This window comes from Cardiocondyla obscurior, linkage group LG07 (assembly GCF_019399895.1).
Source record: "Cardiocondyla obscurior isolate alpha-2009 linkage group LG07, Cobs3.1, whole genome shotgun sequence".
Taxonomy (NCBI): Eukaryota; Metazoa; Arthropoda; class Insecta; order Hymenoptera; family Formicidae; genus Cardiocondyla; species Cardiocondyla obscurior.
The window spans coordinates 3,142,698-3,169,000 of NC_091870.1; the positions used below are offsets into that span (position 1 = coordinate 3,142,698).

General features: G+C 42.8%; 1 protein-coding gene across 9 annotated transcripts in view; it reads left to right on the forward strand.

The window, feature by feature from the left end:
* The window catches only part of LOC139104044 (RNA binding protein fox-1 homolog 3), a 256,372-nt gene that overhangs the window by 142,264 nt on the left and 87,805 nt on the right, over positions 1-26,303 (forward strand). For all 9 annotated transcript variants that reach the window (XM_070659263.1, XM_070659264.1, XM_070659261.1 and 6 more), the window contains 3 exons: positions 15,164-15,454; positions 25,273-25,539; positions 25,802-25,855. In XM_070659263.1, the coding sequence (XP_070515364.1) occupies positions 15,164-15,454; positions 25,273-25,539; positions 25,802-25,855 (612 nt within the window). The remainder of the gene's footprint in view (positions 1-15,163; positions 15,455-25,272; positions 25,540-25,801; positions 25,856-26,303) is intronic.

Sequence of the window (26,303 nt, forward strand, 5' to 3'; positions counted from 1 at the left end):
GCGTCTATTGTTGACCGCATGCAAATGGAGGAACTTTGGTCGCACTCCTGCTACTTCCGTTCTGTCCAACTAGATAGCGAAAGTCCGTTAGATCGTGTCAACCACCGTCAAGTTTGAACTAGGATTATTACAGAAATAACGTAGCTCGGAGAAAAGGAGAGATAAAGAGACAGAGAAAATATTAAAATAATTTAACCGCGTTATAAATTTAAAACGCCGGGGTGTTTGCGAAAAGAATAAATCTTACGTTTCGAAATCTATATTTTAGATCTGCAGAATGATTTGCAATATAATTTAAAACTCAATTGTATTTTTTTTTTTTTTTAAAGGGGGACACGTGTTTTAATGTCACAAATCTATATTCTGCCCCGTGTTGCTTTCTTCTTCGTAATACATATGTAAATGCGAATCGTTGGATACATGTCATAGTATAAAAAGCGCGAATAGATTAAATAGATAACGCCTCGCAGTGCGGATTTTTTTTTTTCTTTTTTTTCTTTTTAATTTATTTACCGAGAAAACATTCTTTACGAATGATGAATTTTATTGACGCGACGGAAACGAGCGATTGCATAATTATATGTTTATTTGAGAACGAACGATAGCACAATCAGTGCGATTCATTTTGATCGTGGCATTTTGAGAATGCCCCGATGTTGCTGATCTATTTCGGACCGCATCTCTTTCTACGTCGCGTTTCTAGGCTGCTGCATCCGCCAGCATCTTTCCGAGAAACAAATAGGTCTAATTCGTACACGTCCGACGCTGATGTACAGACTGGATTCTATCTCGGAGAAACTCGTCTGTATCTTTTAGTTGAGTTTTTGCGGAATGAACGCGCACTCCTAAACGAGAGCCGTGCTTTTCCCGCACGCGGCGCAAAATGTGGGGTACGTTCCTAGATTTGATTGATAAACCGCGGGGTTTTGTTTTTGCGGAGTATAAAAAAAAAGAAAAGGACTAGTAGAAATATCCGGCGGAGTTCGTACTTTAACGTCGCGAAACGGACGACAAAATTTTCACGTCACGGTTAAATGGCAAAAAAAGGAGAGAATTTAAGAAGTGGAAGAAAAATATGCTTGCGAGTGTAATTATTTTGTTTGCTCAATTTAGAAGCTGTATAAAATGTAATTTAATCGTATCTCGATAATTTCCCTTTTTTGCCGAGAAGCATTAAATCACATTGTTATATACGTTACCGCAATTTATTTATTATTTTACTATGTTAAACGGTGACGCCGGTTAATTGTAAAAGGTATTAGGACGGCCTAATGCTGTGAATTGTGAAGTATTGGACCCGCTCGCTCATCTTTCAGTTAACCGGACCGTGGTTCGGCGTATACGGGCAGCTTCTCAAGGCCATCAGTGAAGCTAATTGAGTGTAACGACACTGTCATAAACTCAGACCAGCTCTGTAGCCTTTCAATGAGGCTACTCCATCATTTCTCTATGCAGCGGGAAAACTTTAAACGTGATCTATTTCTCTTCTAGCGTCTATTCAAAAATTACTCTCGGTCTTATTTAATTTTTTCTTTTTTTTTTCTACCTCTGTATTTAAAGATTGATTTCAAATACGTTATATTATTAATTACAGATAATGTTTTATTTCGCCAATTAATTTTATATCTGATTAGATGAGTTTCCTTCTCGCGGCCGAAGTTTTTCTCACGACGATATCTCGTATAATATTTCAAAATCAATTAAAAAAAAAAATTTACCGTCTTTGAAGCGCCAAGGGAATTATAATGAGACGAATGTTTTTATACGTCGCTCGCTTCTTGCACATGCACACGCCGCGAGGCATCTTCGGCTGAGGTCGTGCCGCGGAATTATCTTCAATTAAACACGGGATTCCGACAACCGACGTCGGGCCGTTCTCGTCGTCGCCGTACAAAGAGTCGCGTGTGAACGGCAGCTTTAGCCGCCGGCGGTCCGGGAGCGTTGATGATTTTTGATTGGCCGGAAGTGACGTCACGCCGCGCGTCGCAACTCGCATTAATCCCTAAGCGCTGTATCTCCGCCGACGTATGCTTCTTCGCTTCGCGTTGCTCTTCTCCCGTGTTCGCTCTCGTCGCCTATATCATTCCTACGCTCTTACAGTCTCGAGCTTTACGATCGAGCTCGTACGCAATCGGCCGCTGTTGTCGATGACGCCCGCGAACGATAAACCTCGCGGTATCGTGCCATGTTTTTTTATTTTTTTTTTTATTTTTAGAGCCACGCGTCGATTAAGCTAATTTACGCGTTTAAAAGCGCCGCCGGACGGTGCACTACATACCTAAATCGCGAACCTGCCTACACGATATTTAAACAATAAGTTAATGATGTTAAAAAGAAAAAAAAAACCTGCGAACCGGTCATTGATGATTTATTTTTTAATTATTAATATATTATATGTATATGTATAATATATTAAGAACGACTGTATTTATCGAAGATATGTAAAAGATTTTTTTTTTTATTTTGCTTAAAATATTTATTCAATAAATTATTGCGAAACTTTCTAACGTTGGAATTTGAGGAATATGAAGGATTTACGTCTCGGAGACATAAGCGGCTAGTAAAATCATATAATATCGCGGTAAATATCTGTTGAAGAAACTTTTCTTTGAGATTTAATATCGGGATTTTTTTATCGGGATTTCTTATCAAGGTATACATGTCTGACGTAAAATATGATCGCGCTTCGGTTAAACGTTTTAAATATTTATCAAGACGACAAGTGTAATTTCGCTAGAGAATCATTTTTTAACGATCGTGTTTATATTTTACGGAGGAGCGCGTCGACCTTTATTTCGCGCACGTGGTGGGCCGGGGTTGGTGATAATTGATAAGTTACGACGACGGGAAAGTTCGTCCCTCTCGCGTCGTGGATCGCTAAGCTACCGGACTGATTTTATGCCTTTTCCATTGTGCATTTTACTCTCGCGCGTACTATAATACGCAGCCGTTATACGCGAGGCCGCGTGTCGCCTGTGCACGATTATTACTTGCCGGCGTTGTAAACGCGCTATTCGATATTTTGTACCTCACAAACGACGACGGCCCCGTAAACGATGTAATAACCGATAGCGGGAGGGTTGTCACGTGAATGGCATGTAGTAAGGAAATGCCAGGCGTGGAAGCTAAAGAGATAAGATTAGCTATCGGGAGAGAGAGCCGCAAGAAAGAGAGAGAGAGATATAAGTGCCGTCAATTTTGTCGAAATGGTGGAACGCCTCTTCCCCAACGCGTCTCGAAATTATTTTCTCTCCGCGTACGAACTGCATATACGTCGCGTCCACGAACAAAATCGCGGCGCGTGCTTTGGGTGTATATTTCCAAGGTAGCCGGAGCGTTAGGCTTTGTTTGCCGTTCGTTCGCAAAGGGAATGCGATCTGGACCGGTGGGGCTTGATAATTTCTGGAGGTGAGGGTCGCGATACGACGGTGGGTTAGTACGAATCGACCGGCAGCGGCGGTTGTCGGAGCCCAGGCCTTCGTAAACCCCCCCTCGAACGGCTGCGATCTCTCGAGCGTGGGCCTTTGTGCCGGGGATGGCACCGCGCCAAAATCCGTCCGCGATCCCCCTCGTTCCGGAGGCGTCTACTAACGGTCCTGCGAAAACGAGCCCCGACTCGCCAGCTTGGCACGTACCATTTATCGCTCGTCTAGAAAATACGCCGAGAGCCGGCCGCCGCCGCCTTCCCCGCGGCGAAACGACGTCGAAAGGGTTCAGCGCGCGCGCGCGCGCGCAAGGGCGGAACCCTTCAATCGAAAAATCTTTTTTTTATAGAGGCCCGTTCGAGTAGAATCTTCTTTCTCTCCGGGAAAAGGTGTAAAATTTTATTCGCGGCAACTGCTCCCGTTTCCGTGGAAGATTATTAGTTATTTTTATGACGGTCCACGTTGACCGCTGCGAGCGAAGCGGCTACGAAATTCTTGCAATTTAATATCACGCGCTCGATTTTATAAAATCTTTAACCTCGGTCGTATTAATGAATCGAGATACTTTTCGCGCCGGTGGCATCGAGGCATAATTGATCACGAGCCCGGCGAATAATAATTGCAAGCGTTTCCTTGTTATCGGGGGCGAAAGTAGCTTATTCTTACGAACGTCGTTCTTCACGTCTTCGAATAGAACAATCGGCGCGGTGCTATTGAAAGCTCTCCATGTGGAACGCCGTCGAAGGCATTGAAACTTCCCTTCGACGCTCCACCGCGTTGCAGGATCTCGATATGCTATCAGTGTCCTGCGAAGAGCAAGAAGCGAATAACGCGAAGTAGTTTGCCGCGACGTGATTTAGATTCCCGCCGTGGAAACCGGTGGGATTTTATTGTTTTGTCCGTCGGGGGAGAGGACGGTATCGCGGGACTTCGGAAATATCGGCCGTCGCGAGTCGGGTGCCGTGTCTACCTCGCGAGATGTGTGTACAGGAAATCTAGAAAAAGGAGCTCGCTATTTCCAGCTGCGTTGAGGAATGCCGGCCGCAATTTGTCCAATATGGTATATCAATTCCCCGTGAAGGGGACCAATATTTCCCCGACGTATCGGGGGATCCTCCGCGGAACGAACGTGACACCGCCGATGCGGATCTGTCCGCGAATCGAATTTAGGTTCTTTGGAAATACACGCTACGCTGTCACTCACTGCCCGAGTTCGCACATGGCCCACCGCGTCCGAAATTAGATCGGAATCGTCGGGGGAACGGAATTCTTTCCCGACCGAATTTTCTCAGCCTTCCTTCCGACGACGCGGTGTACGCTACCGTTTTAAAAAGAAGAAAATAGAGAGAAGGAGAAACTTAAATAAAACGCCACGATGTCTCGTAATAACTACACGGATAATATAGTAATGATTTAACTGTGCTGAAATTTAATATGTTTCTTACGCGTGCAACTAAACTTACTTTACTTTTAAAATGAGAAACCCCTTCCGTCGTAGAAGAATTTAAGAGCTAATATAAGGAACTCTTGTCTCCTTAGCTTTTCGTGAAAGAATGTGGAGTATTATTAATTTAAAGTTTTCCAGAATTTTAGGTCACAATATGTATATTAATTATTTATTGTATGGAGTTTTTACTCGCAGCCTATCTCGCTAGTTTTGCGGAATGCGTTTTGGAAAGACGTATATTTTGAAGTAACGATATTTTTCTTCTTGCTTTTCTCTCTCATTTTCTCTCGTATAAATGAACAATTTATAGAAAGGGGAGGATGCGAGGGAATAAGTCCGGAAAGGGTCTATCTCTCGAAGGGTAATTCCAAAGGGCCAAGCTCGCTCAAATAATGACGCCCTCATTGAGTTATCAGCGGTTCTCAATCACCTTGGGATTCTCGTATATTTTATATAATATACGAATAAATATATAACTTAAAAAAATTAAATTATTGGTTAACCATTGGTAGCAGCAGTTATTAAACGTCAACTGTTATCACGATTAAATCTATCGAGCTAAATTTTGTAGAGAAACAAATTTTACCGCGCGACGTATTTTTCTTTTTATTTTCTCCAAGCGTAACTCTTATAAAAAATTAATTATAGAAATCTCAATAATTAATACTTAAAAGTCTACGAAAATACGTTGAAAATGTTTTTTCTCGTATGAAATATGATAAGCGCATTTTACTTTATTCCCATATTAAAATGCAATTTTCCGTCGATCGAGCATCGAGATTTTTCGTGAAAATTTTACGCAACTCTACCGTTAATGTTAAACATAAAAGGTATAATATTTTATATATACATTGTAAGATTGTCGTTTTAGTGGCGATCTCCATTTTCCCGAGTAAGCCTCTTGTTATGGTAAGGAGGGTCAGAGCTACTACCCGCTCCGCTGGTACAAGGGGTTTTCATGATATATCCGACGTTCTCTATTAATAAGCATCTGGTAACGAAATCTTTATTATAAAAGTGTCTGTCGTCGATCACAAAATCAGCGAGGCAAAACTTTATTGCCCGAAGATAGACATTTTAATCCGCGAATTATCTTGGTCAGCTCCCGCCGAGTTTTATCCGAGCTTATAACATTTTGGGAAAGTCACCTCGGGAAGCCCCGGTTGTAATTATCAAGTTTCAGGATATTGAAAGAGTTGAGCTGGAAGCATGTGCGCGCGCGGAAACGAGAGGCAATATCGTTGAAAGAACCTTTCTTCCTTCGAGATGTAACTTGAATGGACTCGCTTGTTCTCGTCGAGTACCGGCATTCCAAAGATTTCGTGGAAATTAAATTATTGCGATAAGAAAAGTAATTTTATTAATTTTACGACGAGTTTAATTGCGCGTGTGTCTAACTTGTATCTGCATCTCCGCTCGCGCCGAAGGATAAAATAAGACACCCGTGTACTCGGAATATCGCCACGTAAAGAATATTTTATCAGTATTGTCGGCAAATTAGGACAATATTTTAATTATTCAGAGTTTTTTTTTTTTTTTTTTTTTTAATTTAGACGAGTCATTAGTGCACATGACGTTTCTATTTTGTGACGAAATTTCGAACGAAAAAAAAATGAAGGAAAACTAATGATACGTTTTTTCTGAATCTTTTTTGAGCTTACGTTATATCTGTGTTGATAGATTGCGTCAATGTTTAATGTTTAATCAACGCTTTGATCTCGGCTTTCGGCGATTTGATCTCGTCAAAACGCAATCCGGAGATTAGTAAAAGTACACGAGTCCGGTCAGCTGAGTTTCGAGCGCGATTTCATCTTCGGGCTCGTCGAACGACGAAATCTCGTTACGTACCTCGTTGCCTTGGCGTTCGACCCCCCTCGGGAACGCGGAATTTTTCAATTTCCTGTCGCTCTCCTTCTCCCCCCTCGCGATCTCCCGATGCTCGTATTTCGCGAGTCTCGAGATACTGGACTCATTTCCGAGTTCCCGCGAGTAGCGCGCGCTCGCACTGATAAAAGTTGGCTTCGCATTTAGACGATTTATGAAACTTTCGCGCTTCCGGACCGCGGCGCGGTGATATCAATTCGCACGGCCAGTCAGTTCTCGCGAAATCTCGACCCTGGGGCAAGGGGGGGGGGAGCGCCGTTTTTATTGTACCCACGGTGATGCGAAAGCTGATTTCATAACTCGTCCGCGCTGCCCCGTCATATTGCGAGCAACATCGATAAAACAGCCGCGGCGCAAAATGGTTCGAAAGGCGTTTTCTATCTTCGTGTTTTTCGCGATTGTTCGGGTTGTCGAGACGAATATGAGTTTACTCAAATGGCTGGTCAGTGGTACGTAATTTGACCGCTTTTGCAACGTATAGAAATGCACTCTGCGGTAAAAGCCGCGTGACATTTATCGTATTAATTTATATTAGCGCATGAAATTGGAGCGGGGCAATATATGTTATTAATATACATAAAATAACCTATATCCGTAAATACGGATGTTATCGATTCACCGCGACACTTGCTCATCTTCCACGCTCACGTTGAATTTTCCCCGACTCTCTAAAAACCTGTCAATAAATCTAATTTTACATTAAAAATTTTTTTTTATTTTTTCTTTTTTTTTTTTAATTCTTATTTTAATCGAAAACTACCTTCTCAAGCATTAAATAATTCAATTTCCTTCTCTGAAACTAAAACTATATTACCGTGCTTTAAGTGAAGATTTTAAAATAGTTTCTTGAAAATTAAGGATATCTTACTGATCGCATAAATTTGAAAATTAATAAGATTGAACGTGAAAGGCAAATGTCAAAGTGTAAGGTATTAAAAAGTTATTATACATTTACTTGCGCGTGAAATATTTGAATATTTATAAAATATACTCGTAATTTAAAATAAAGATTATAGCACGAGGAGGAAGACGGTGAAAATTTAATTGCACGAAGAAATAAAAATGTTCGGAATAATTCGCCGGCGAGACGATGTTGCATTTAGAAACGTTTTTACAGCCACTAAAAATGTGGTTGGGCATAATAAATCCCAATGGCGCATAAAATTTCTCTCGGGATCTTGGATACGCATGTAGATAAACGCAGCTTAGCGATCGTTAAATGTTGTAAGCATAGAGCACATTTATCGCATGTGACGCCCGTACGTCCCAGCAACATTTCTTTGTTTTTTTTTCTCCCTCCCCCTTTTTTTATGCCAACGGACAAAAATCTCACGGTCTGGCGGAGGCTACGCGGCAAATTCTCGCGAGCCGCTCTTTAATTTCCCGGCGTGTGTATTTTTCGACGAAAATAGCGGCGCTTTGCGGAAAGGAAGCGCGGCCGCTATCAAACTCCGCGTTGCGTGTGAAAATTTTACGTGCGCCGGCGGATGGCCGAAGGTCGAAACGCTCCCGGTGTCTGACAAAATAGACTGGGTTCCCTTTGAAATCGTCATTCGCGGACAGATAAACACGAGTAACTCCCTGTGATCATTCGGCCGTGACGTCCCGTCGAGGCGGAACGCTCCGGCGATCGTTATCACGTAACGTAGATCGGCTCGCTCTGATTCACAGATGGGTTCCTTATCGTTATAATGCCGCTGCCGTGCGAGATAAGAATCGCTCAACGAGAATATGCAGCTGGCGTAACACAACCGGGGTCCCGACTTTGCCGGGCGAACGTGTTGAATTTTTCGGTCGAAGCCGCACTTCGCGCGCGCGTCTCGCGAGGAGATAATCGGGGTTCGTCTATCTGACCTATGGCAATTAATACAATTAACGCTTATCGCGAGGCGCATCGTTATTGGATGTGTTCATACTGGTTTCCGAAGATAATCGCGGCGGGATGTGTAGATTTAATAGGTCTGCCGTGTCGAAAGAGAGAGAGAAGAGCGCACGCTAGGCCGTTTACGTAACGTCTCGTTACGTGACGGAAGGGCCGATCGATGCCGACGATCGATGGCGGATGTAATTACCACCGTAGACCTTAGCGACTTTTATACTTCGCCGTGCGCGCTGTATATATTGTGTACATCGGCTACCGGCCGTACTGGGTAAGATCCCGATGCATGCTTACGCTGGGGCACTCCCCGTCAAATGGGCGATTTCCTTCGCGCGGCCAGATGCCGATCTCGGGGGACAGGTCCCGTTATTGACGACGCTTTGTTACACGGGCCTCGAGTGGTGCGAACGTCTGCTGAGCGACGGGTCCGCGCGCCGACCGGGAAGAGACTCTTTAGAAACGATCCACTGGCAACGGGCCATCCATTAACGCGAATTAGAGTATTTAACTCGCCCGAGCGAGGCGCATAGAAATGAGAATAGAAGGCGATCGGATTCGCCCCCTGCCGTCGCGCGTCTCGCCGCGAAACGAGATCGCCCGGCTCGGATCGTCGCGAATCGAAAATACATTTCCGGCGGGGATTATTTCTTTCTCGCAGTGGCTTCAGCTTGACATATTTTTTTTTAGCATTTTTTATTTAAAAAAAGAAAAAGGAAAAGAAAAAAGAACTTTACCGTCAGACCCGCGCGTCGTAAAATATTTCCACGATTATCGATCACCCGTTCTAAGTTCGCCTGTCAGTTTCGAAGTAAACGTTTCACAAAAGACATATGGACCTTCTGTCCTCGTTAAAGCGACGTGCCCTAATGATACTTCGGCAAATCGTGGAACGAAAACCTGCGCGGAGTAAGAGCCGCGCACGGACGAGAGGATATGCCGGATGTGCTTTAAAGCTCGGCCGGTTGGAAAACCTCTCTCTCGCCATTACTCGCTCTCTCTCCGTCTCGCTCTATTCTCGCCTCCGCCTCGCTCTTTGTCTCGCTTCTTCTCACCGTCGGGCCGCCGCGTTCACTATTGATTTCAGGTTTATTCTTGGCGGCTCGTTCGCTTTGCTGGCGTCAAAACATCGAAAGGACGAGGAAAGGGTGGCCGGGCACCACCGCCGCCGCGTTTCAGATCCTAATACTCAAGGGCAAACCGCTGTCGCGGAAGCTTAAAGCTGCCTGCGCCCTCCCTCCCCCGCGACGACACACACGGTGAGGGTGCTCGAGATGAAAACCCCGATGGTTAAATTACGAGCGCTTCTACTCTTCCCTTCCCGCCCCACCTCGCGCGTCGTACGTTTGTGTGCGTGTCCGCCGCTGAAATTATTGCTCGCTTTCTGGATATGACGTAATGGCAGTTGCGCGGCTCCGTGGAAAAGCACTTCGCGATGAAGCAGCAATGAGTAACATCCTTTACAGAACGTCGATGTGATGTACGGTGGTGATCCACTTCGTACATTTTTACTCGGCGATAGGTTTAACCGATTTATAATTAAGTTTATTAAATTTTTATTAATTATAACGGCTTGATTTTTTTAAATATTTTTTCTTTGTATTCTTTTTTTTTTTTTTAATTAATTGATTGTCTCAAATTGCAATTGGAATTGTAAAAGAATTTTTTGTTCGAGCTTAGGCAAACGCGAGGGAAAGTTTAAGCGGTCTATAGATAGAAAGTATTTCAGAGAGATTCCGTTTACGCAAGTCAGCGTGAGACGGCGTCGTCTTCGATTCCTTATTTTATCAATCGTTCACGCTCGGTTTCCTTTTCGAAAACATTAGGCTGTTGCGAATTGGAACATTTTTTTTTTTTATATTTTCTTGCATAAGATACGCGAGTATATCAATGTTGAATAATGTTTTGCGTAAAGTTACGTCAATCAAGATTTGCGTTCAGCTGGGCGTTAATTTTTGTTAATGCACGGTATTAGTCGAGAGAGGTGGCGCGCAGTTCTGAGGTCGCATTGTTTCTCTTCCCGTCGTGGAGACGTCTCTCTTGATTCCTCCGGAGGTACGGGTGTCGTTGACGGTCGCGTCGCGATGTTCGCTTTTCCATTTTCAAACGGCAAACGCGACGGCATCTCTCGGCGCCGGCCACGAGCGTGCAAAATAAGCTGTTTCCCCGACCCACGCCGCTCCCGCGAAAGCGGCACGGAAATTACAAACTTATCCATTATTTCACGGCTGTTTTGCAAAATAGCAACGGGCTAGTCGTGTTCATATTTGATATTACGCGCGAATGGCGTAACTCGCCGGGGCGGCAATTCTGCGCGAATTAAGTTTAAAGCGCGGAGCGCCGCCCGCCGCCGACGTGGCCGGACGGGCGTTTTTTTTAATTAAGCAGATTAATTCGCTCTTTCGTCACGGCGCGCCGTCCGGTCGTTTGTCATGCGCTCATTAGCTCGAGCGGAATTGATGAATTTGCGCGGCGCGAAACAAGCGCGAGATTTTGCGCGGCGGCAAAGGCGACGTTTATGCAATCCGCTTCGATTCGCGCGCATCTCCTCGCGGGACCGAGCGTTCAGCAGCCTCCTCCCCCCCTCGCGGCTATCTCGACCGCTTTTTCTACTGCCAATTCCGATAACGTTGATCCTCCATAGAGATCGACAAGCAAGTTCCCTGGTTTGCCGGTTATTTCTCCTCTCAACCCTCCCAATTTTAGTCGATAAGACAGGCACTCTGTATGCGAAAAGTGCCATTTTGTTTGGTCGATGGCACTATCAAAATAGGTCGTTGGTCTGATATAGTATCTCGCGTGAATCGATCTGACGCGGCACCGATATATGGAGATACCTCGCATTTCGTGGCCCGTGGGGTGGCTTAGCCATCTCTTCGTAACGTGAGATGCAACATTGAACAAGTGATCCGCGCGAGTGCTCTACCCTGTAACGATCATCCTCGGCAATTCTGCGGTGTACAAAGTCCCGAAAATCAAAGGGCAAGCTGTGCCGAGTAGGGATCTTATTTACTTCGAGTTCCATTCCCTCCCTTTCTCTCTATCTCTCACTTTTTTCTCTCACGCTTTCGATTAAAGATTCACCCGAAGAGCTAATTATACTTTCGAGACAATTTTCAAGCCTTTTGAAGTTTGTAATTAATTTTTTAACTTCTCTTACGATTTTTAAAATTAATACAAGTTTAAACTTATTTGTAATTTACGCACACGTAATTAACGTTGCTTGAAGTCAGTCATAATTATTGCGAGAAAAAGAAAAGGAAAGAAAGAAAAAGAAAAAAAAAAAAAAATTAAAACATTTAATCTCAGTTACGATCTAAATTTCGTGCCAAAGTTCGCGTCCTATTGAAATTCGGAATTGAGTAACAGCTCGGGGGATTAAATTAGAATTAATAGTCGCATTAATCGTGTGAACCGAGCGGGAAGATGACTCGGCAATTCGCGCAACCATTCTGATAATCATTCGCTTCGAATATCCAATTAAGTTAACGCGAGTGCGTCTCATCGCGCGACCAGAAACGGTGCAAGAGCGCGTTTTGCCATTCATTCTCTACGCCCGAGGTAGCCGATCGAATTAACGTGGGATCATTAAAATTCTTTTTTTTTTTTTCTTTCTTTCTTTCTTTCATTACGCTGCCCGCGCGAGCTCGCGCACGCGATTGCCGTAAGGCCCAGCTAGCCGTGGCGACACGCTCCGCTAACACCGAAGGGGAAGCATGCTCTGAATGGTCCCTTGTATGTGCTACTGCACGCGGGAAGCCTCGCGATCGTAATAAAAAATGGGAAGAAGAAGGAGCAGACGACAAAGAACTGTTAGACTGTCATTGACCGAGCGAGAATGAGCTGTTAAAGTCGAAGAGAGATATACGCGAGCTCGTTCTCCGAAACGACAAAGGAGCCTTATCTTTTTCTACGCTACTTCTAACGTCGATAAAGACGTAAAAACAAATTTTAATTATTTTTTAACTCTCCTTTTCTTTCGTGAATTACGCGCGTAAACGCAAATGATTTCGGTGCGATATTTTATTCAGATGCACGCCGGAGAAACTTCATTCTAACTTTGTTTATGAACGTGACTTAAATTCAATTCGATTTAACGTGACCCGAGTTTAATTTTAACATTCCGCGTTGAAACTTCCGGCAGCTATTGCGACACGCGAGAAGAAGTACGCTCGATCGCGCGGCGAAGTCGAAATCTTGCCAGGATTCTCTCTTATCTTTGATCGCGTATCTATCCTGTGCATATTAAGAAAAAAAAAGAAAAAAAAAATTTGAAATCAATTAACGGAACAGCGGTCGGAAAGTTAAGTCTATTTCTTCGTCCTCGTCGAAAGAGATTAATGCGTTTTTAATCCTTACCGGGGGCCCCTTTATCTTCGTAATCAGGACGAAGAGCTTTCGGCCTTCTCGGCCAATCGGAAGACATATTTCCCGTGCCAGCGAGAGAAAATTAGGTCAGATTCGGGATCACGTTTTCCAACGCGCGCGGCTCTCCTTTTTTCTTATCTCTCCTGTCCCTTTCGTTGATTAAGCTACGCTCGCGGAATAAGAGATCCGGCGGCGGAAAAATGTGACGTGCCACGGCCGGAGGCGACTTTTCCTCAACCTCGCTCAAACCGAGTTTCAGTTCTCATTTGCCGCGAGGCTTTTCTGAAAGAGATTCCTTCACACGTGAAACACACCGCTCCGCGTATCCGTTCATTGATTGTCTTTCGCGAACAATATTATACTTGCTTGCTGATCACCTCTTTCCGCCCGCCGTGCCTCTATTCTCTGTTATATTTTTCTTGTTAATGTCAACCGATCGTGATCAGACTCCAGAAATCTTATTTTAACAATTTCGCTCGCGGCCTTATTTGTTTCGCGTATCGGGTAATTGAATCTCGGTCGAAAACAATTGGCTCCGCGTTATAAAATTTGAAGGAACGGGTCGAACATTTCGTGTACGGTGTTTCAATGAAAAAAAAAAAAAAATGAAATTATGATGAGCTCTGGGGGGATTGGTTGTTAAATAAGTCATTTTTAATAATGATAATATATATAAATATAAAAATTTACGGGACAAATTAAATTATTTAAAACGTGATTTATTATTTATATGAAATTAATGTCAAAGATAATAAATTTGTGCGACTGTGCATTTTTTAAATATTAAAATATTTATTATGCATATAAAAGAAACGTATTAAATTATCCGCACCTTTACGATATATTGTATACGTTTCATGCTGCTTTTTTGTTTTTTTATTACTTTCATAAAGTCAATCATAATAAAATAATAAATCACACTTTTATTCTTATTCATCACTGTGCCTGGCATTTTTATACAAGCGCTAATTTATCGTAGACCGATGCTATCGTAATCAGGCGCGAGAAATCATCTCGATCGCGGGTACTTTGTTGATGTCGGGATATTCTGTAATTGCTGAGATCGAGACCTTCATTTCTCAGATTTAACAAAGAGCACGGAGGCTCTTCCTCGCGTATCTCTGTTCCGAGCTTCATCTCCGTTCGCGCCAGCGCGGCCGGTCCGTATCGGCGAAATCCGGTCTAAATCGAGTTTTCAGAAAAATGTTCAAGGTAGGAATAACAAATGGCTCTTTGCTCTCTTTCGTGGCGGAGCGAGGTCGTGGGGTGGCGTTCAGAAATAATCTGGAGAGAAGGGAGAACTGGACAAACCATCTGTAACCTGCCACATGCGAGATTGTAGATGGCACGGCCCGAGGGCGAACCATAAATTATAGTTACCCTCTGCTGTCCATAGTAAATCGTTTGCCGTTCCACGGATCCTTTTCCTCCGCCTTTTACGTTCTATAAAATTGTCTCTCTTTACTTAAACTTATCCGGGTCTTGCGAGGAGACTCGGCAAATTCCGATCAAACATTAACGATTTTTCTCTTAGCTCTGACGTTTGGAAACATCCGCTCTTTATACAATAATCTGTTTTACTTCAATCATTATTATATTGCGTGTAATTATTAATATAATTCTTAATTTCTATTATTAATGAGCTATTAATTTAAGTGTTATTGAAAAGAGGAAAGAAAAATGATATTCGCGAAAGGGTAACTTAGATTTCATTCGAACGAAAGGAATTATCTTCTTTATACGTTTTTAGATAAAATTGTTATCTTTATCGTGAACTAGGTTTGCATTGAGGTATTATTCAGCCAATCGTAGCTCGCCACGACATTCCAATGGAACGTTGCCAGAAATCTTTCTACTAGTAGATTGCCTGCGGTCACGGTGAATAGTTCGCACGAAAAATTGGCAACGCCACTTTCACCATTATCTTTCATTTCTAACGATCTCTGGGAGACCAGAAAAAAAAAGGCAAAATAAAACTTGACCGAACCCACTCTTTTGCCGGTCGGAGAAGTATTTCTTAATAAAAGAGAAGCTTTAAACGACCGGCTCTTGAATTATTAAATTTAAACTCGTATCGGTGTGAATATTAATACTTAATGATTTATCCCCGTTTGCGAGCTTATATCGACGTTGAAATTAACAAGAAATTATGTTTCCTTTCAGCATATGGTGCAGACAGGGATGGCTGCGCCCTATGGTGGGGGTGTCTTCCCTCCTCCGGTAAACGGGGTCGCGGGTGTCGTGGGGGCGGCCGGTGCAGCCGGTGACGTTAAGCCACCGCCACCAGTGACGGTGAAGGAGGAGAATGCCGGTGCACCCCAGCAACCACCCCCGACCGGTGGGCCCCAGGTGCCGCCTGCGGCGGGCGCGCCCCATCCCGCAGCCCCCGGTGCGCCGACCGCGGCCAGCTTCAGTCCGCCTCCGCCTCCGAACGGAGTCGATCAACAGGCCATCGTAAGTTCCCGACTCTTAATTAACGTATGACTATAGCGAATTGGTCGATAAGCACTTCAATTATCACTCTTACTTGAAAACTATAATGATCAGAAGTTGAGCACTTCCCTTTCGGATTACTTTTTCTTTTTATTCGGTACCGGGGTTAATATTAAATGCACGACATAGAAGGTAAATTATATAATTTAAAATCTGTACGCTTTTTGAAATAACCAGGACATTTCTCTTTGATATTAAAAAAAAAAGAAAAAAGAAAAATATAAATTATTATATTAAATTCGAAATTGACGTCGAAATATATTCTTCCGAGTGATTTTGGGGTATTATACAGATATTCCGTGTAACATGAAGATTCCCTCAGGATCGCATTGTCCTGTCTCTATTTCTGAACAAGTGATGCAAAGCGCCTCCGCGACAAGAGAGGTCAAGGCGACACGCTATCGGCTACTCAAGTCGGTGCGGTGTACCGCTAGGTGTGGGAGCCCGTTAGAGTAACTAATCTCTTCCTTTAAACGTTCTCGGTTCTTGTGACTATGCAAAATTGCACGTTATGTCGCGAATCGTGGTTCCCCGCGTGCCGCGCGAAGGACTTTCGAGATTCTAGCGTAAATTCCGTTACCGGAGAACCGAAACGTCTCCTCCGGATCGCGTCTCTCTATCGACGCGTCGAGAAGGCGCGGCCGTCATCCCGTCACGTAGCTGCGGTCTCGGTCAATGATTCTGGACACGTATGAATGGAGAGGAGACGTCGTCGGAGGCGCCGAGTGAATTCCACGAAGGGGCCCCCCTTGTAATTCATAGCGGAATGCGCGGCAGACGGGAAGGGTTACTTACAGATTGAATAAAAGGACTTTTCTCTCTCTACAAAGCGTGGAGAATCTCTTAATGCGAACTTCCATTTATAAGATCATGCGCGAGAAAGAAAAACGTTGACGCTTGTCGACGTTTATATTAAGATCGAATTGATGAGAGAAAATTTAATTTTTTTTTTTGCGTATGTTGGAAGTTTATTTTTATTTTTATTAATTAATTAAATTTTTTTCTTTTATTTCTGGAGAAAATTTTTTCAATCAATAAACTTTCGAAATTTGAGAGGTTTAAAGATAACAATTTTATCTCGCGCGAAGCGACTCATTGGGCAATCGGATCATCGAAGCTCATTAAATTCATGCGATTTTCAAATAGACTAATTCCAGAGGCGGTAATTTCATCACGACGCTCATAGTTCTAAAGCTGTGTGCACTGCGCTTTAAATTTAATCCCTTGTTAGTGAACGTAATCGATGATCGCGTGATGTAATTGGAGGCGTGCAGGATATAGAAATGCCTTATCTTGCACAAGGCTAGTAACGATCTTCCTATTGTTTGGCCTACAAATTACGAGCAACTGCAGTTTATTACATTATTCATCGAATTGGCCGGGGCGTGTCGGATTATCTTAACAGAAGGTGCTTCAATTAAACTGTTTCACCGATCGATTTTCAAAATTTATTCCCGAGTTAATAATCCATTCTTCTTTCCGGTCCATTTTCGTCTCCCGCAGTATGTATAATATTTTACGACCAAAAAAAAAAACAAAAAAAAAAAAAAAAAAAAAAAAAAAAAAAAGAATTTTAAATCTCGAGAGTTACCTGCCTAAAAATCCCACTGACGGGTCTCGCGCGTGTTATTTTTAGAGCGGACGACCTCTTCGGTGACAATCGATCCGCCCGTACGTGTAACGAGAGCCAAACGACGGCATCGGTAATCGCATTTTAATAGTCGAACGTGGCGGCCCGCCCCTTTGTTTGAAATAGCTAGGTTGCCGGTCCGCGGGGATAGCCCGCCGCCTCGTGTGATAGATACGCGATTACGAGATATAATCCCCGGCACCATTAATTCCCTTGAAATTCATACGCCGCATCGACAGCGCGTGGAAACTCGAGGCTCCACAATGCCGTTCTCGCCGTCGGACGGACTCTTCGATTCATTACCATCGGAGACGACGCAGCCAGGGTTTCCACCCCTGATTTACGACCATCGGTTAGAGCGCGGCACCGCGGGGATAACGACGATCGCGCTTTAATGCTAAATAAATATCGGGGAAAGGTCTTCGGGTCTCCGGCGATAATTGATTTCACGCTCGGTTTCGCGGCTCGAAATGCAAAGCGCCGTTTGTGTCGCGCGGCAAAAGTAATGTTTATGAATCCGCTCTAATTCATCGCGCTACCACCCGGATCGGCGACGTTTTCTTGACGCTGCGCGCGTGTATTTTATTTTCTCTTCCCCCGATTTCCAACTTCACTCGAGTTCTCGTTCACTTTCCTTCCTCGTGAAACCAGAAGCGCGATACGTCTCCTCGCGCTCTCGAGTATCGGGAACATTATCATTCGCGGGGTTTATTGGATTAGTTCTCGATATTTATAACGGCTAAATAATCTCCAGTCTCGGAGTTATCCTATGATTACTCGTGACATTAATGCCCCGCTTCGTATTCGCATTGATGCTCCCCGCGCTATCTGCAGCGGCGATACATCTGGGGGATGCGCCGTAAATTGGAATGGAATTGTTCCAGCATTAAACTCGCTTCGTAGTAAAATTCGTCAAATGATTTCTATCTACGTGTACTATATATATATATAAAACATACACACACGTACACGTGTATGTATTTGTACGAAGCTGAAAATACCGTAGCTGAAAAAAATTACATTTTTTCTCCTTTTGTCGCGAATCGGTATCGTGTGCGCGCTAAATTGAGAGGGAAAAAAAATCGAAATTGGTTCAGTGGTGGAAAAAAAAAAAGAGAGAGAGAGAGAAATAAAAGAAGCAGTATTTTACGTCGATCGCTCCGCTCGAAGTTCTTTATTTCATCGGGAAAACGTCACGCCTGTCTCACGGTCGCAAACTTCGTATCGCTTCTCGCGTTCGCGGTTTTGACGAAGCCGTCCATTCTCGCGCGAGTTTCGGGCGGTTCGATTAAACGCGGGGCAAGATTGATAATGATCTCGCGCGCAGTTCGACGGCGAAACAATTCGCGAACAATGTCGCGCCGGTTCCGCCTGTGGCCGCTTTGTGCAGCGGTAAATACGTCTGGTCAATTAACCGGGTACCCGGCGAGTCATCGAGTCGAAAAGCGTGCGTCGCCCGCACACAAGTTCGCTCGGCCGCAGCCGCGCACGCGAGATCCACCTGGGACACGGGGAGGTCCGCCATGCATTTCCTCTTCCTCCGCGCCGTCACTACCGACACCGTCCTCTCCTCCGCTTCCTTCCATAGTTTCCATTCCAAACGGATGGCAGGGCGAACCGTGTTCGCCCCGCTGCGACAACGCGTACATTATATCGTGCGGAATTACGGAACGTTACTCGAGTCATGCACATGCGGCCGATCACGTGGACAATTTGCCGTATATAAATTTTTTTTTTCCCCTTCGAATAAATCACCGGTGTGATTTACGCGGCGACCGAAATCGCGACATTGCGAAGGATTAGAGTGCAAGATTAAAAAAGAAGAATTTCACGTCGGCTAGGATTTAGACTTGATAATAATTTAACTTCGTTACGTTTAACAAAATAACGCGCAATCGAGAATAAATTACGTTTCGTGATGGTATAACTTTGTGGTTTCCGGCAACGTCGGTTTTATTAATGCTGTAATTTACTAATTTGCGTCGTGTATCTTTAGTATATTGCGCCGAGTTATCGCGGTATGAGAGCGGATAATTTTTTAATGAATTTTCTGCCTCATTAGCGGCTTCTGGCGGCTCTCTTTATAACATTACACCCGTATAATCCAGGCCCCGGCGACAATAGAACATCGCGCGTAGTATTATGCACGTAGTATCCATATATTTCATATACTGCGCACACGGTGCGTGCAACCCGGCCGGTTATCTGGCGGCAAACAGACGCGCAATGGTATATTCGAGTTTCCCAGCATTAGACGAAATTCCGTTGTCCCCTTTCAAGTTAACTCGCTTGAGACGGCACTCGTTTTAACAATCCTGCCGTCTGAATAGTTCCGTGCGAAAACCGCCACAGCAATGACGTACTGTGAAATAATAATAATCCGGTTTATTTGGCGCCGTTGCGCTTATTCCGACCCGGTGGAATAATTTCGACGCGAGACTATAAAGAAAAATAATTATTTGAAACTTAAAAACGTTCCGCGAAATAAATCGGAAAGAAAAAGATCTCTTGTCAATTATTTCCGGACTTTATGCGAGAGATACGTTGCGCGATGTTTTTATTTTTTTTTTTAATTTAATTTAATTTTATTTTATTTTTTATGTACAATAAATAAATGTATCACTATCGTTGAATTAAAATTCGATTGGAAGAGGCAGGAGTGATTTTTATTTGAATAAAATGATTGTACTTTTGTGACTATTATACTGATTGCTTCGATTTACTGCGGACTTTAAGTTGGGAGAGCGTTTCCTTTCGCGTACTTTGTATCAAGGAAGCGGCAGCTTGAAATTGGTAGACGGAATCAGCGGACAGAAATAAGCGTGAGAACCTGGAGGATATCCCGAACACGGTCGCGAAGGAGAGATACATAATTTTCTTCGGCTGTGTTTCTTTACCCGGGGAATAGCGCATCTGTGTAGCATTCGACGGTGCTTGTTAGTCGCGAAAAGTCAAAATCGCTTTGCCGGAAACGCTGAAGAGAGAGGCTCGCCCATTCGTCGGGTTCACCGGCGCGAAACTTAGCATCGCAATATGCGCCTCGCGCAGGGGTTCGGAAAATTTGCCCGCCTCTCTTTTCCACGACGGCACGGCCCGCCGCTAATGAATATAAAGTTGCGGCCACCGTCTAGAACTTTCTGAAATCGCCAAGTAGCGGACGAATTACTGCACCCGCCGCCGTATTCAACGAAAGGAAAATGTCCGCACCGACCGCCGCGCGTTGTTTTATTGTTTTCCGTCGCATTGCCCCGAGACCATCTCACCCTCGCCGAAGCGGTAGGACCCTTTTGTAGCGGTAAACGCTTTTCTTGATCGCCCTTTGATTGCTTAAGTTTCTTTGCTCACAAAAGATTGGGACTTGACGAAACTCGGTAATTACGAAGATTTATTACTTACGAGTTGTCGCTTTTTCAGTTTTGAATTACGAAAATCGCGACTCTTACGTTCCGCGCCGATCATCTTTTGCAGATATTTTTTTACCCCAAGTCACAAGATTTTAGAATACCATATGTATAAAATTTTATAATTTTGATTCATATAAAGAAACATTTTACATTGTCACTGAAACACACTTCGTACGCAGCAGGGTATAATTTAAATTTAATAAATCTCAAAATCTAAGACAGTTTAATTATTTAATTTATGAGTCAGAATGCAATAATGGACCGCGTAGTAAAGAAAATTTTAGCCGCTGCAGCGTCGCGATTTTTTTCCTAAGGTCATTATAGCTCTGTCTGTTTTCGCGAATCTTTTTGTTGATCTTTTAGCATGCCGCGCGCCGAAAAAAGGGGGCGAACAAATGGGTCGGAGTTTTCGGGCGAACGGCTATAAATCCTTGCCTTGGGAACGACACGTCTCTATTATTCATGCCGGACTAAAAGCTTCTCGAACAGTACAGAATTTGCGAGCGTTTCCCCGCTTGATGACATTATCCGTCTTCCGCGGTTTGCATAATTTGTCGGATTTATCTCGCGTAACTTCGCGCGCTCGTTCCTTCCTGCAGTGATTTTGCGTGTGCCTAATCTGATTTGCGTAAAGTTTATCCCATATACGGAGAATACACGTCACATATATGAGATGAGAAACAACCGTGTTAAAGTTTCATCTCGCCCGCGACGTTTCCGACGTTTTCTTTTCGGCCTTCCTTCCCGATGCGATTTTTTGCGACAGCGCGCATATTAATGTATAAAAGTATAGGTAATGATTATTGATGAAGTGTCGAAGAGAAAGGAATTGATATTATTATCCGGCACGCGTAGAATGAATAATAGAATAATATGCGTTATAATTGCGTATACATATAAATTCTTCAATGTTAATTTTGCGCGATTGGCGCGGCTTTGCCCAGGTAGCTCCTTTGTGAAAAATAAATTACGAGACGATCCGATAAAATCGCGAAAATAGGATTCTTTAAATTTTTTTTCCCGTTTTTTCGCATTCTTTTTATATCACGAAAGATGGAATAAATTATGTAAATATATAGTTATCGCGCTGCAATTATACTAACAATCGTTTTCCTTTCTACTTGCTGTTTCATTTGCATTTATATTCGAGTATTTTATTGCGTTTGTATCTTTGTCGATAAATGAATCTCTTATTTTTTTTTGATAATTCTAAATTACGTTAAAGTCGAGAAAACTACGAACGAAATATTATACTTTTCGTCAACGCCAGCTTCGCGTACAGCCACGTATCGCTGGAGAATTTGTTCAACGGATCCCGCCGTTGTGGTAAACTTGTCAGCCATTCATTCGAGGCAAGCGAAACGATGCTGTACCGAAAGTTGCGGGAATAAATGTTCGCATCAATTGGCATCCGAGTGTACTTCGCGCATCTCTGCCGTGGACGGTGCACGTTGCCGGAATATCAAACAGTTCGTTTGGATGTCGATTCCCGGAGCGAATAGAAGCGTAGCTTAACGAGGATGACTCGAGAGACTTCTGGACGAGACGCGAACGGAGCTTTAAAAAATTCAATTTGCAAGTTGGCGAGATTTGCCTAATTTAAACCAGAGACGTTGGCAGTCGAATCCAAATTAAACCGGTGAAAATGCAAAGGGATAAATAAACATAAATTTATCAAAGATTTTTTTTTCCCTCCCCTCATTTCGTTAATATTTAGATAAATATATTTTGCAGCGCGGAATATTTGCAGATTATTAAAATATGAGCCTAAAATATTAATCTCTGGTAATTAAAATTATTATTATTTTTTTTTTTTTATTTTAATTCCGGTAATAAGTTTCGCGAGCCTTAATTTTCCGTTTTAATTAAATTTCTTTAGGTATAATAATTTCAAATTATACGCTTTTATATGTACAATAAGTACAATAGGAAATACAAATATTCGCGCGTGTCATAAAAGTCTCTTTTAATTTTGATTGTTTTATCTGCAATTTTATTTGTATTTTAAATCTTGCCGAGTTGAAATCTCGTTACGGTTTAAAAACGAGGAATGAAATTAACAGCGAAATACCTTCACGGCAACGCCGGTTCGTACTTTTTCGCTTTTGCACGAATATATCGAAGTTTTGTGAAGAATACTGCTCTCGAATATCTGGCACCAATATCCGCAAAGTCAAGAGGGGAGATATGCCGGCGCAATTTCGATTATTTTGTGCTGCGAGCGTCGTTCGTCAAATCGGAATAATTTCGTTAAATTGGAGCGCTTAGTTCCCCTATTGCGAAACGATAGAAAACGACGAGGACGGGACTCATTTCCTTTGACATATTACGCGAAATATTCTTGTCGGGTGGAACTATTGGAACTAATTTTTATCGACGGTTATAGACGATTGTGTACTCGCTTCATAAATCGCTGTTTAATATTCGATTATTGTCGGAGCTTTTCCATTAATTACGTTCTATTTTAAAAAGAAGATAAAAAAATAAATTTGACTCACCGATTCGATGCGCAGCAGCGGAGTTACGGCTACGATGATGATCTGTAACATATTAAAAAAAAATAATTAAATTGCAGGAGCGGTCAAAAATAATATTCGCTGTTTTATAAAATAATTCTCACGAGTGTAATTAATTTTTTTTCAGTCAGGCAACTAAAGACAACGTTATTTATTACCCGAGCGGGACTTGTTTTCAAAAAGCTTCGACCTGAATATCGCCAGCGCGTTACATTTTTTCAACGAACGAAAGAGAGTTGCGAAATAAAAAGGCAGCGAAAGTGTTTGGTAAAGGAAAGGCTAAAGAAAGACTGTCGAAAATTTTTGCGTGAATAATCTCTGATGGCAGGGCGCTAAAGGGACTTTCTAGGGGTTATATTCGTGGACAGTTTACGTCGTACGAGAGTCGGTGGCTCGTTCTGCTTTCCACTCTGTTAAATTTCCGCTCACTAGCGTGTCAGAAAGGCCGCATTCGCCTCTTTTGTACGCGTAGATTGGGGCAGAAAAAAAAAAAAAAAAGAGTTTTAATCCCCCGGCAAACAAGCTCTCGCCGACGTCATAAAAGCGCGTCAGTATACTAACTCTCATCGTGATAATGCGTAACGAGCAATAATAATTAGTCTAGAACATTACAACGATAAACAAGATAAAAATAAAAAAAATTAATTAAAAAAAAGACAAGGAATACGTTCATTTTTTTAGCGCTAGAATTTAGTAAATAGACATTTTGTTGACTTATTTCTGTTTCCATGACTATACATTTGCGTACTGAAAACAATACTGGTAAGAGTAACGGTGGGTTTATGCATTTCCCAAATTATTCGAAGTAACAGCTGCGTCTGACCGCGCGCGGGGCGCGTTCACTTGCCGGGGCGTTAGTAGTGGTGGTATGATAAGGCCGGCCATTTGGCTGACCACTTTCAGATATTACCACTCGCAGCTTCCGCGAGTTTCCGACTTAATACGAGCGATCATAATCCCCGGGTTATGCTCCACGATACTCCGCGTACACGTAAACTGTAAATCATTGTTTACAGCCCATTTGAGATTGGTTGTACTTTAGTAATAATTCCGTATCTTAAGTATCTTGATTGTGGAAAATGCACGGTGCACACGAAAAACGCCGCACTAAAATACGTGAATTTCGGAGGAAGAAAGAAAAAAAAAAAGGAGAGAGTAACGATTCGCGCGTTGTACCACCGGACGACAAGTCGGGGACGTTCGGTTTTACTGTATTAAGTCGCCGAGGTTATCGCTTTCCACGAGTTTTACGGTTTCAATGAGAAAATATCAGCAATATTGTGTAATTTATTATTGTGTCAACGAAAGAAAATTGTTAACACGGCACAGCCGGCGGTGATTTACCATTTCATCGATATAATCAGTCGTCGCATCACGCAACGTGCATTATGCATTATGTATTTATTGCATTGAGTAAGAAGATAGTAAAATTTCCTCTCCCAGATACATACGATAAAAAGATTACGTTTACATGCGACGCATACGAATAACATATATATTATTTCGATTTTTTAATAATGCGTTTTATTACGTTGAATTTAATTTCGAGTCACGGCATAGTAGGTATATGGAAACGGCGATTGCGTCACGTTGACGTTAATTATCCCCGGGTCGTTATATTAACAGCGGTACACGCGAAATTAATGCCGCTAATATTTTCTAGAGGATATCTCAAACGTTCGGCAAGTTTTTTCGCTTCGCTAATTACACCGCGCGCGTGCAGTTGTTTATCGTAAATGAAGCGATGTTTCATCATCTCGCGGGCGGAGTCATTACTTCGCTTCGCGTCTTCTACTATGTTGTCGCGCGCATTATGTCGGCATACATTACAGTAACTCTACACACACGCCGAAGTACGGCGAACTAAAGTTCGCGCCCGCGTCACCGAATTGCCGGCGCCGTTTATTAGTCCCGGCAGCTCTCCGTTCCTTCGGCTTTTTATTAATTCTCTTGACGCAGCACGTTAATTACTTCCTATTTATCTTATCTTTCTAATAAATATTCTACACAATCTCTTAATTTTTTTTTATTTTAATTTTTTTTTTTTAAACTCGCTAATTTCTTATCGAGCTTTCTGTAATTAAAGGTATCGTGTACATGAGCACGCGTAAGAGTTTAGATCGAAATTACTACTTGCTTTGACCAACAAGTCGGATTTTGCGGCTTCTCGTTTCGTCGCCTTATCAATGGAATCTCTCAAACGTTTCGTTTTTCGCTTCCCGACGACAGTCGGAGGTGTTTCAGGCTGCGGTGGTAGCAGCAGCGGCTGCAGCCGCGGGTGGTGGTGGCCAGCAACCTGCGCCAACACCGGGTGGTGGCAGCGAGACCAACCCCGAAGGCGGAGTGGAGGCTGCTGCGCTGGCACCTGTCACCTCAGGCGCGACGACACCCGCAACAGCGACACAAGGCACCGACCTCAAAGGTCAACCAAAACGCCTACATGTCAGCAACATACCTTTTCGCTTCCGAGACCCTGACCTCAGGGCAATGTTCGGGGTAAGTCAATTTCTTTCACTTTATTCGTTTGCTTTCGTTACTTTGGTGTGTTCTTTATATTTGCCTTTGCCGAAGGTACAAAGCCGATTACATATTTCTTTCTCATCTTTGTTTTCTTTTAATAAGAAATAAAAATATTTTTTAATACCTTTTTTTTGCACGACGCGTATGATAAATTTTATTTATTAATTTTTTATACATTATTTGTGGTGAATTATGTATTTTATTGTTTTGAGAGTGATAATTATTCTTTTTTTTTCAGCAATTTGGGCCAATTCTTGACGTGGAAATTATATTTAACGAAAGGGGAAGCAAGGTAAGCTCACGTTGTCCTAAGGCTGCGAGCCACCCCTATCAACCCACCCTCGATACCGTTAGTTTTAAGTTAATTCATACCTAGTGACATTCTCGCATCCCGAACAATTTTATTCGCATTTTTTTTTAATTATAAAAAATACAAAATAAATTTTTTTCAGACGCGCGTGTTAATTAATTCGTATCAAGTCCACGTGCAGTTCAATAAAATATTTGTTTGCGTTACTAACAATTTAAAAAAAAAATTGATAATTTTTACGTTACATGAATAATTTTATTTTAAATATTTATTATGCGTTTTACGTTACTTTGTAATTTATTTATTTAGTTTTTTTTTTCCCCTTTTTTTTCGACTGCCATTGGCGAGACCACGAAAGCTGATACACCATGCACGTGACTCGATTTTTCTATCTCGTACACGTGACATTTCTCCTCCCGTTCATTTATTG